This window comes from Phyllostomus discolor, chromosome 6 (genome assembly GCF_004126475.2).
Source record: "Phyllostomus discolor isolate MPI-MPIP mPhyDis1 chromosome 6, mPhyDis1.pri.v3, whole genome shotgun sequence".
NCBI classification, from domain to species: Eukaryota; Metazoa; Chordata; class Mammalia; order Chiroptera; family Phyllostomidae; genus Phyllostomus; species Phyllostomus discolor.
The window spans coordinates 9,602,363-9,615,100 of NC_040908.2; the positions used below are offsets into that span (position 1 = coordinate 9,602,363).

Here is a 12,738-nt window from a genome sequence, read left to right on the forward strand (position 1 = left end):
AGAAGGGAATGGAAGAACCACAAACAAGTACAAACAATGCTTTTGAGGAGTTTTGCTATAAAAAGGAACAGAAGGGAGCTAGAAAAAAAGGGGGTACTGAGAGTAATTGTTTTCTTAAGCAGAAAATGTACTTTATTAGCGGAACACAGTATTTTTTTTGTTTAGAAATTTGTTATTGTGAAATAAGTAAAAAAGTACAGTACTGACTGCAACACAAAATGTGTAATCAGTGTTCAAGTCAAGAAACAGATATTGTCCAGCAACCCACCACTCCAATGACCCAGGCTCTACCACAATCTTCTCTTTCCCTTCCAGTAACATACTATTTTACTATTCATAATTATCACTTGGTTCACATTAAACATTTTTGTATGTTTCATCCAAGTGGTTGTACACACAGATATTCCTAGCTTCCATTTCCATTACTGTATAGCACTTCACTGGATGAACACCAAAATGCATCTATTCATTCAACGTTTACGCTACCTGCTTGTCAACAGTGCTGCTACATTTTTGTATGTGTATCCTGGAGCATTATGTGTACTTATTTCTCTAATCTAACAAATATATCTATAGTAGCTGACATCCTGAGTCATAGGGCATGCATATATTTTTTAACTTTGGTAAATAACGCCAAGCTACTTCCAAAGTGGTTTTGCAAATTTACACTTACTGCCTTGGTATTGAGAGTTCCCACTGCTCCATGATTTTACTTCCCCAGCCCAGACAACCCCAGGGCCTGTCCTTTCCTATTCATGCACTGGACTGGGCTGCCTGGGCACATCCCTGACCAACGTGTCCTTTTTCAAGAAGAAAAATGTGAATGATGTAATAAAGGAACAGAATCGGGAGTTACAAATGAGGTACACAGAGGGCTGTAAGGAGAGATGAAGTAGCCTTAGAGAAACAAGACAAACAGCTGGAATTAGAAATTAAGAAAATTGGCTAAAATTGGTAGTAAGCTTGCAGAGTTCTAGACAAATGGCTTGTACAACTATGAAAACAAGAACTTTTTAAAAAAAGATTTTATTTATTTTTAGAGAGAGGGGAAGAGAAAGAGAGAAATATCGATGTGTAGTTGCCTCTCACACGCCCCATACTAGGGACCTGGCCCACAACCCAGGCATGTGCACCCTGACTGGGAATCGAACTGGTGACCCTTTGGTTCGAAGCCTGAGCTCAGTCCACTGAGCTACACCGTCCAGGGCAGAAAACAAGGACTTTTACTGTTGGTTCAAAGTCACTACAATGTCCACACAAATGTACGTGATGAAAATTCCCAGACGAAGATGACTGGCACAATGTCCACTTCAGTAAAGGTAACGAAGACAGGTAACAAGATGAAACACAAAAGACATTACAAACAATGCAGAACTTCCAGAAGGAAAACATGAGAATGGAAATGACTGAAAAAATGACCAATGACATACTTGATGACATCTTGATAGCTCTGATGATTATGAAAGCCAAGATACCGTGAATCAAGTTCTTGATGACACTGGTACTCAGATCTTTGGAAATATGGCCAAAGCTCAGTCAGCTGCCTGAAGCTTACCACCTGCCTCTACTTCAGAGGCTACAATCTCCGGTAAATAGACTGAACAACAACTCAAAACTTTAGGAATGGATTAGTAAAAAAAACCTTAATATTTTGCATATTGTAATTATAAAACAGGTACATTGCCAATTCCTTTTACAAAACACATTTATCTTGCAAAAAAGTGAGGATCACAAGTGAACAGGTGTTTCCTAACCCATGGCTATTTTGAATCTCTGGCCAAAGAATAAAAACGATGCAAATGGGATCAGTTTGGATTTTAATGAGAACTCTTTAGTTAGGAGTGATGATGTGTAAAAAAGCTGATGACATTTTTGCATGGCCTAGAGTAACTGTTCATTACTTAGTGTAGTTTATGTTCTAAATCCTTTCATACCAAATACAAAAATCTTATTATCAACACCATTAGGCACCAACCTAAAGAATCTTGTAAAAACATTAAAACAGATCATTAATTCTGGATCTGTAGCTTGTCCTTTTTAAGTGATATGTATTATGACCATAAGTGATTTAATTGCCAAATTATTTTTAGATGATCAAAATGAAGAGTGCTATTTAAACATGTCTTAAACAAAAACTGCATGAGCTTTTCTTTGCTCCCCCCCACCTGAGAGAACACTGCAGTTGGTAAGTTTATTATCTTTCACAATGTGCTTGGCACCTGCCTTAAACAGCACAGAGAGAGAGAGAGATGGAAACACCGATTTCTTGTTCGACTTATTTATGCATTCACTGGTTGCTCCTTGTAAGTGCCCTGATGAGGGATCAACCCTGACCCTTGGTGTATCAGGATGATGCCCTAACCAACTCAGCTACCCAGCCAGGGCTTTACTGTACACATCTTTAAATTATTTTAACTGAAAGAAAAAAAATTACGTTTTAAATTAAAATTGAGGTCTCTTACAAAAATTAAGGTCTCTTCCGTTAAGCTTTTAAATGTGAATTCAATATATTAGCAAAAACAGAAACTGAATTAATATTTTATAGTACTAAAATGAGATATATTTTGGTCTTCCAAGAAAAGAAATAAGATTTGTTCCATGTGAATTACAATTCCTGTTTAATTCTGAAGTATATTAATATGAATATTGAACCCTCCAAATTGAAACCATCATTCTCAATTAAGTAACACTACTATGACAATAATCTAGCTAAATGTGAAATAAATATTAGCGCTTTTTCCCCTTGGTAAATAAACTAACAACTCTGTAAGAAATCACTACCTAAATGTGTGTTAATCTCTCAGCAGTATTTATTTTTCAAGGTAAAATTGCTTTGGTATTTAATGTAAGTATGAAAAATAAGAAAATATGAAGTAGCAGGTTATAGAGAGAGACTTTAGAATTAGGTTAATTTTGAAAAAATTATGCTGTAATACAAAAACCCCAGAGGAGGTTACATAGGTGTAAGCTGGTTAATTTGGGATGATGGACATTTTGGACAAACACTGACAATATAAACATATTTTAGAACTAGTATACATGTGGCACATGGCTCGGTAGTTTACAACCTTTAATCCACTTTAGAATGTTCAAAGATAAGGTTCCATTATTGGTAGCATTAAATACAATTACCCTGAACACTGATGACTCAAAAGATTTTACTGGATTACGGAATGTTAACCCAGAACTCGTTTTGATTCTTGGATGTACATAGTAATGCCAACTAACTTTATTTACTTTCTTGTCTACATGTGGGGGCTTTTGTTTTTAAAATTTGTCTTAAAAATTCCAATGAAGATTTATAACTCTCATGCTTTTATTTTTTAAAAAACTGGCCAACCTGGAATACATGCAGAGCTGTGGTTTTGATTCTCTATCCCTTCAATAAGGAGGCTGAGCATCTGTTCATGTGCTACTTAAGCATTTTGATTTTCTCAAGAAAGGCCTACTTAACACTTAAGGTAACCATTTTCCTATTGGGCTAACTTTGCTGATCAAGTCATAATTCCTTTTTTAAAAATTTTTAATTTTTTTTAGAAAGAAGGGAAGGGATGGAAACAAGCGAGATAGACATCCACCGGTTGCTTCTCCCACCCCCCCCCAGGAACATGCCCTGACCTGGAATTGAACCTAAGACCTTCAGTTTGTGGGGCAGGGCCCAACCCGCTGGGCCGTACCAGTCAGGACCAATTTAACTCTCTATGTATGAGGTGTCCAAGTCTTTCACTGTTCCTTCTTTCTTAAATTTATTGTTTATGCTATTACAGTCGTTTCCACTTTCCTCTTCCCCACCTCCACCCAGTCCCACCCTCTGTCCTCCCTAAATCAATCCCCTATCCCTGTCTGGTCCATGGGTCACACGTAAGCGTTCTTTGGTTCATTCCTTCACTATCTTTCATCCAGTTCCCCCCACCCTGGCCTGTATTGCAAGTATTGTGTTCTATTCCTAGCCTTATCTTCAATCCCTTTTATAGGAGCCTCTGAGGTAATAGGGTCAAATTTATTATTTCCTTTAACCAAATTTCCTATCTTTTAATATCTTGAAGAGTCCACTTTTCACTTTAGACATATAGGTCTAAAATCCAAATGGAACTGATTATTGAACCCAAGTTAGACCAGGGGTTCAATTTCATTCTTTTTACCTTTTAACCAACCAACCAACAAGTAAGTAGGTGGGAATCCGTGTGCGCTAGAGGGCCCACCTGTTATACACAAATTTTTGACTGGGAAAGTGGTCAGGTCTCTAACCTCTGCACTGTGGAGTCAACTAGCTGTGTTTCATCTTATTGATAAAACTAGTCACTCCCCCATCTTCCTCTGTACTGTTTTGTTATTAATTATAATGGTGCCTGTCCATTTTGGGGGGGATTTCTCTTTTGGGGGCTCTATTCTGTTGCATTGGTCTGGTTCTCCATGTAATAATTTAACTGCAGTTTTAGAGTAAATCTTACTCTAAAGTAAATCAGAACAGAGCAAGTTCTACTTATTTTTTCTTTAAGAGTGGTTTGGCTAATTCTGATGCTTTGGGTTTTTATTAAATTTTAGTATGAGCTGTCAAAATACTAGCTGTTAGAAGTTTTGATTTGGAATGCACTGAAAACACAAGTTAACATGGAAAGAACTGACATGTTCAAAATACTGAGTTGTCCAATGATATCAGTTTATTTAGGTGTCCTTTAATGTCTAAACAAAGCTGGTTCCCACAGAAATTGTGCACACTTTTTGTTATTTATTCTTAGGTATGTGCTACTGCTGTAAGTAACTATCTTTAAAATCTTTCATTTTCAAACATGATGTTGCTGGTTAACAAAAGATTTTTGTATAAAAACCTTACCAAAAACATATTAATTCTAATATTTACCTGGAGATTCACTGGTAAAAAGCAATGAGACAGGTGGGAAAGGCAGGAGAGTAAAACATCACACAAGTGACAGCCCAGAGGTGAGTTGCAGAGTTGAACATAGTCATTATGGTAAAATAATGACTTTTCCAACAAACAGTTGGAAAAAAAAACAAGGACAGAAGAGAGGTCATACTTTGTGGTCGCCACTGAGTTAATACAGTGTACAAGAATCATGGAGGCAAGGCTTAAAAGAAGTGTGGGGTGGAATGTAAATTTTGACAAGTGCCATAGTCCAAGAGGGGACCACAACAGAGAGAGAGAACGCTTTTTAGCAGGAAGAGGCAGACTAATTAGCACAGTGGTTGCAGGGAAGGAGACGGCAGCAGGAAAAAGATGGAAGAACGACAGATGGCACACAGGACCATGCAGAAGGATTAAAAGTCTATAATCAATATAGTACAAGGGTCAGGGATCTAGTAGATGAGAGCTAAAGGAGCGTAAAAAGTATGAAAGTTAACTGAGACCAAAAAAAACAAACCTTAATTTTCTCCAGATAGCTCTTTTATCAGCCATTAAGCTTTGTATCTAGTTTACAATTTGAATAAGAAAGCAAGAATTATTTCATCCCAGTCCTGGGCAGAAGTAAAGAAGACACCAGAGAAAAGTTTTAGAGTGAGGGAATCATGTGAATAGTCAACAAGTCACTTGGGCACACAAACACTAGCCCTAGTAAGGCCCCTTTAATGAGAATAAATTTTATATTTATACTTGTAAAGGGACTAAATGTTGTGGCTCAGTAGGTTAAGTAAAATAATGTTTTTTTCCCTAAAGTTGTACCTGTTTTTAATTTTATCATCGCTCTAAAGATATTAGTCAATTCTTTTAGACAAATATAGTATAAAAGGTGGCTTTCTTTTTAGGTTTACCAACATAGAGTTTGCTGTTGAGCAAAACACAACAAAAAAGCAATGAAGAGTTCTCTCATAGGATGGAAGCCAGTAAATATTAAAAAAAAAATTCGAGAAGACCAAAGTTGATAAAATAGCAAAATAACCTTGATGTTTTTAGTAAATAAGATAATGTGGTCCTAATTGGTGTGGCTCAGTGTGATCGAGTACAGGCCTACGAACGGAAGTGTTGCCAGTCTGATACCCAGTCAGGGTACAGGGTTGCCTGGGTTGCTGGCCAGGTCCCCAGTAGGGGGCATGTGAGAAGCAGCCACACACTGATGTTTCCCCCCACCTCTTTCTCCTTCCCACCCACTCTAAAATTAAAAAAAAAAAATATACACACACAGAGGAAAGTGTGCTGCTTATGAAGAAATGGAACAAAGGTATTTATAAGAAATGAATAATAGATCCAGCACCAAGAGCCTAAAAAGCTTAGCGACAGTTATAGGCAGTAGAAAATACACACAGGCTAGAAGCACTCTCTTCAATCAAGGTCCCACTCAGAATCAATTAAGCAGGGCTGTTGCACGCCATAACATGTCTCCCCTTCCTACCTATAGCAAAACCCCAAGAGAAACCCAGGTTGCTTAACAGTGACTTTCATAAATTCCTAGCTCAGTTCTTTTTAGCCCTGTCTCCATGTCCCTCCATATGCCTGCACCTTCAGCTTCACAGTCTATTTCTCAAAGGGCTGCTTTTGCCAAGGTATCTAATCCACAATGGTTCCAGGACAGTAGCTTCTGTGAAACAAGTGTATGCAGCTAAAAAAGGAAAAGAAAGACAAAGCCCCATTCTATTATCATTTGTACTTTGGGGAAAGCAGTATTAACACCTTCTCTTTGTCCAGTGGCCTAGACAAGAGGACAAAGGCAGACCTTAGAATTTCAGAGAGAACAGAATGAATGCAACTGTCACAGAAACCCTCCAAACAACAGTGGTACTGAGCAGCACTGTACGCATTATAGAAACCCTCAATCATGTGAGTCAGGGTTTTTCCCAATACATTAAACACATTTCCTAAATGATCTGAATACAAAATTTACATTACAATTAAATGGAAACTGAAACTCACCTTTCATTAATAGGTAATCTATAGTTGTAGGAGTACTACTCACATACTAAAAGTAAAAAAATAGGATACTTCAAAGAAAATGAGTTCAGGAGGGGAGTGAATTAAGGAGTAAAATAAAAAGTGATACATTTACCTACAGATATTCAAATGTAGTCTTTAAATCTCACTTTAAACATAACAAGCACTGCTTTAATGGCTCAAAAATACCTTCCTCCTTCCATTATTATTCAAGTAGTAATTTTGTATCTAGTTTTATAAAAATCTCCTTAACAAAAAAATGTATTTTTATTGGCCCTTTCTGAAGTTGTATTGTGGCAATGGGCAGAAATTTAAATATTTTCCTCTATATTAGGCTTTCATTAGAAATTGCTGCTATTCGGTTATAAATATCAATGGTTTAAAATATTATAAATGTGCTAAAAAAGACTTAAAATGTTAAATGCAAACTGCTCAATATTAACTAACTAACTAACCATTCTTATAAAGCAGAAATGGCGTATGTTTTTATCTTACATGCTAACTCTAACCAACTGGTTTTGGTTTTTGAACTGCATTGAAAATTCCGGGCTACGTTCAGTTGGGAAGATGCTATAGTTTATGCCATAAAGAGAAAAAAATGGCTGTGCTGAGAATTTTAATACATATTTTCCATCCTCGTCATTAAGTCTCACAAACAGTATTAACTTCAACTCTTGGTATCTGAATTCTAAATAATTTACTGCAAGGTAGGCAAGATTTTAAGATTTTTCTTGAGTTTTTTCAGTCTGCAGTGTGACAGTCTACATTTAATATTTAAAATCAATTCGCATTTCTACAATTAACCAACTGTATACCTGGCATGCCAGTAGCAAGACCCTGACCAAAAGCCAAAGTTGGATTTGCTGCTGCAAGTGATTCTGCTTGCTGCCCTTGCTGGCCCTGATTGGGAGTAAGAGGGCGCTGACCTGTTCCAGCACGAAGAACCTATAAAGGACAAATGATTTCCTTAAAAATGAAATTATAAAATAACATAAATTTATCTCTGACAACTATGTATATATCACTAATAGCCTTTGAACATATTTAACATGCAATGAAATGTTGATTTAGCATGAAATAATACAAAATAACATCAAAACACAATCACTGACTCTTGACAACCAGAACAATCTATAAGCAACATGGAAGTTTTGGTTCTTTCAGAAAAATCATTTCTAGTATTTATGCTTTTTAACTTACCAAAAAAAAAAAAACAAAAAAAAGAAGAAGAAGAAAGATTTTAATGGGAGTGGGGGAATGTATGGCAAAATCCTAGATGAAGACAAAAATTTCACTTAGGTTTTATTATTCTTTAAGACTGAAAACAGAAACACAGGAAGCTTAAGGAAATATAGTATCATTATTCAGTTAGTCTGTTATGAGACTATAGTAGAGTGAAAACTTCAAACGGAACCAAGTTTTCAGAATTCAGAAGCTTTAATAAAAGTAAGTGAAAGTTGCTTTACAGAGTAAAACCTTGGGGTGAATAACAGAACAAAAAATTACACCACCACAAGGTGAAAACTTTTAAGGCTGGTCAAGTTTAACTACTTTGTGATACATAGTTGTTGCAGTGGTTATGCATAAGTATAGTATACATTAATTTCACAAAGATAAATATTTAAGTAATTCAGAATAAGGGGAATTCATTGTTAAGACCATCACATGTGATGCTTGTAAGTAAGCACCACATGTAGGTGTATTATTCTGGTAGTATGATATCTTTACGTTTGCCTAAAGACAACAAAAAATTAATAGATTAAAAGATAATTTATTAAAGGATGTGGTATCTACAAGGACTGAGCCAAAACGCAGTTTCAACAGAACACTGATATAGTAGTAAACTGTAGGGTCCAACAGAAGGCAGTCCTGCTTGAGTGTGGTTGGTGGGGTAATTAATGTAAGTATAATAGTTTACAGTTTTAATTTGAACATGTCACCTAAATGGCATATGGTGTGCCTGAGTGTGATACTGTTATGTTACAGAATTACATGTGATTTCATAATGAAAGATTTTGTAATAAAAAGGGGCATTATTTGTGTTGGACCCTGTAAATTAAAGGAAATTTAGAATAAAATTTAACTGCTAAGTAACACTATACTTGCCATTAACTTGCTTCTTTGGTATAAATACACTAAATACAGCCAGAAATCTGGTATTTATCAACAGTTTTTACATTTACCAAAATAGTTCTAGGAAAGTGATTAAAATTTTAAAAACATCTTTGTGATAAACATTTTGTTTGAAGAAATTAAATCTAACCAATAAAGTATACAGTAATCTTCTTTTTCTGGTCAGAATTATATTAAGTTAATATTTAGAATAGTAATTTAAATATCCTGAACTAAAAATACTGAAGTACAATTACTTTGACAGGAACATCATTAGCACATTTTAGGAACTGAAAAGAGAATTTAAAAATTGCTAAGAGATTTCAAAAGAAATGTAGAAATGGAATACAACCTAATCTTTAAATTCATATAATACAAATTAGAAAAAAAACCCAATCATATAATGAAGACTTGTACACCAACTACACAGGAGTTTGCAAAAGTAGGTTCACAGTTGTTCGTAACTGGAAAAAGATGTGCAGGTTATGATTATTCCAATAGCTTTATTAACTTAAAAGAATGTCATAACGGCACAGTAAACCTACTTTTGCCCACCCTGTTTATGCTATATATTACATATTGAAGAAAATAAAAAGACAAGACACATATCTTGACCACAAGGAGCTCACGCAATTTCAAAGACGCTTCAGGTATTAACTGAACGAACGCAGACCTATACCTGTTGCTGTCCAGGCTGAGCTTGAGATGCAGCTTGCTGATTTGCTGTGTTGTTTGCCGCAGCTGCAGCTTGTTGCTGAAATAAATTGGCTGGATACACCCCCCATGGAACACCATAATACTGAGGTGGAACCACTGCTGGACCTAAACCCCACACCCCATGCAAAAAAAAAAAAAAGGGACAGTGCATAAGACTCAGAGCAGATGTCCTGAAAATCCCGTCTACTCACACCCGCTATACCCATTTGTTTTTCCTATTCTATTAAGGAGGCAATCTCATTAAGGCACTGATTGTTGAAAGAGAGTCAATACTGAGGCAGTGGCCTTAACGTAGAGACGTGAAGCTAAACTCAAGAGGAACAATGAATTCACAGGACTCTTACCTATCCAACATTTACTGAGTGCTAGTTTATGGGTTTGATCCTGGCAAGCACATTATATCTTCAGAAGACATTAGACACCACAGAAAAGTAAGATTCTCCATACTCAATTCACTTAATAAATATTTCCTGATTATTGAAAATATTCACAAAAATAAAATTAAACACTCTTATCTTTTGACTTGCAACCTATTACATAAAACCAGGCAACATTCTGGTACCAAGCTTGCCACAACTATACCTGAATTGCAAACTTTAAATTTAAAAATATTTTTCATATTTGAAATAGACTTAGTAACAATTCTCACAAGGGAACTGAAAATCACATGAAAACAGATGAAACACCAGGGTTTATGTGGTTAGGAAAATGAACTAGAGTCAAGACAGGAAATAACTATTTAATATGAGCACAGAGGAACACAGACATAAGAAGGCAAACTAGGAAAAATAGAATTGTTCTTGCTCTATTTTGCTTAATTCAAGACAATGTTTGAGTCCTGGAGAGCAAACAGCATCATGTAAAATAAGCCCACCATTAAACTAATAAACAAGATGTCATGGTTCCTGACTGACACAGCAAACATGTCCTAAAATTCCACTGAGATGGAATTTAGTATATTTAGTTTGTAGATTTTTAAAAGTCAAATTCTTGGTTTCATTTTTGTTTTGGAAGAAAATAAAGCCCAGGATAAATTCACCGAATCACAAAAATGAAATGCTTTAAAAAGTTTAAAAATAAAATATATTTCTAAAGATAGTTTAAGTACAACAAGGGCTGTTAGAACAGTAAACAGGATTTGTGAAGGCAGGCTACAATGTGAAACAAAACATGAGCCGGACATATGGTAACCAGAGGCATTAATAGCTATTAATAGCTTGTGGCTACTTAATAAAGTCAAATAGCCTGCATTAAGATGTGCTGAATAAAAAAGTAAAAATATCCATTAATAATTTTAAAATATGGATTATATATTGAAATGATAATATTTTAGATGTTGGGCTTAATCAAACATCACTGAAATTTTTTTTTTACTTCTATAACATGGCTAAAAGAAAAATGTTAATTACATTATCTGGCTTACATTGTATTTCTGCTAGATAGCACTGGTCTTAGAAGGCTGAAGTCCAGAATCACTAGCATGCTCATCTCAAAACTAAGGACCTCTTAAAGTTGCTTCTTTCAGTTGAATAGGTTAATAATTTCCTGTATGAATGATATACCAGCACTTTACAAGCTAACATCCAGTTAAATGGCACCAAAAAAGCTTACATGTTTATGGAATCACATGCAGATATGTATCAAAAACTACCAAATGTGACAGATTAGTTTCAGCCTACAAACTAAGGTATTAAACAAGAATATGAAATTAACACTTTTTTACTTCTTAAACCTCTGAGTATTAAAAAAATGTCCCTCAACTCCTAGACAAAGACTATTCTATGGTTATGACAATAAGTAACTGTAAGAAGTAGTCTTAAAACTGTCTAACTGGTCTGTGACAATCCATTTCAGTGAACTTACCTCTGCAAGTACAAAAAAAAAAAAAAAAAAAAAATCAAGACAGCCTGGAATTAAGTCAGCCAGCCAATCGGCAAACTCATTCCAGTGAACACACTTCTGTGGCTGACGCCACCCTGTTCCTGCCTTGGTAACCAATACAAACCATGCCTACCACGAACTCATTTGTCTTTGCAACTAACTGAAAACAAAACAACCCCCACTCAAAAACCCTACAGAATACCAGCAAATTGCTTTGCTCAGTAAGACTGTGCCTGACCTGCATACAACTTTCCATTAAATACAGCTTCAGTTTAGAAAAATGTTTTCCCAGCTTTACTGCAATACAATGGACATGTCACACTGTATAGTTTTGGTGCGTATTTCAGTTTTTGAGTGGTGGTTTCAGGTTTGACAGCTTTTAGTAAGTTCTTTCTAACTCCACCCCGTCTTTTGTCCCTCAGCTCGCTTGCACATTTTAACATTGCTAAATAAACTCTACTTTTACATACTCACATTCTCAAGACTGCAGAAGCATTTTACCTTACACTCCCCCTGACCTGGGTATTTATAACACCCCAGTTCTGGGGTTTTATTTTTTAATCCTCACCCGAAGACATGCTTATTGATTTCAGAGAGAGGGGAAGGAAGGCAGGGAGGGACGGAAGGAGGGACGGAGAGGGAGGAAGAGGGAGATGAACATTGAGGTAAGAGAGAAACATCGATTACGTGCCTCCCATAGTGCCTTAACCTGGGACCAAACCTGCAATCCAGACACGTGCCCTGACCGGGAATCGAACCCGTGACCTTTTGGTTTACGGGACGATGTTCCAACCACCTGAGCCACACCAGCCAGGGCACCTCAGTTTATCTTTTGAGAAATAACTTTACTTTGTATTGTCTCTGTGGATAATGGATTGGTCACAAGAATGAAGATTTGTTTGACAATGTAAGATTTCAGGAACTATAAAACTAAAATGTAAACCAATTATCATATGTACAGGAGAAAAGTTATCAGACTTACATTTCCCCTGTAGCAGTGCACTGAAAAATAAACTAACTCTCTGGACACTTCAGCTCATTCTGTATAAATGTTTCAGTTGTTCCTAGGAACTTCAAATTGCCCAAATAGACCAAAATAAGGCATATACCAAGATTAAAACTAAATCCATAACAAGCAACAAGGG

At 35.9% G+C, this 12,738-nt stretch overlaps 1 protein-coding gene and 1 pseudogene across 11 annotated transcripts in view; one reads left to right on the forward strand and one right to left on the reverse strand.

Moving 5' to 3' along the window:
- PUM2 (pumilio RNA binding family member 2) overlaps positions 1–12,738 on the reverse strand; it is a 90,473-nt gene that overhangs the window by 35,905 nt on the left and 41,830 nt on the right. For 10 of the 11 annotated variants that reach the window (XM_028516257.2, XM_028516256.2, XM_028516255.2 and 7 more), the window contains 2 exons: positions 9,675–9,817; positions 7,699–7,828 (listed from right to left, as the gene is read on the reverse strand). The exons of the other annotated variant lie outside the window; for it this stretch is intronic. In XM_028516257.2, the coding sequence (XP_028372058.1) occupies positions 7,699–7,828; positions 9,675–9,817 (273 nt within the window). The remainder of the gene's footprint in view (positions 1–7,698; positions 7,829–9,674; positions 9,818–12,738) is intronic. 11 annotated transcript variants of the gene reach the window in all.
- On the forward strand, positions 602–1,632 carry LOC114500889 (annotated as a pseudogene).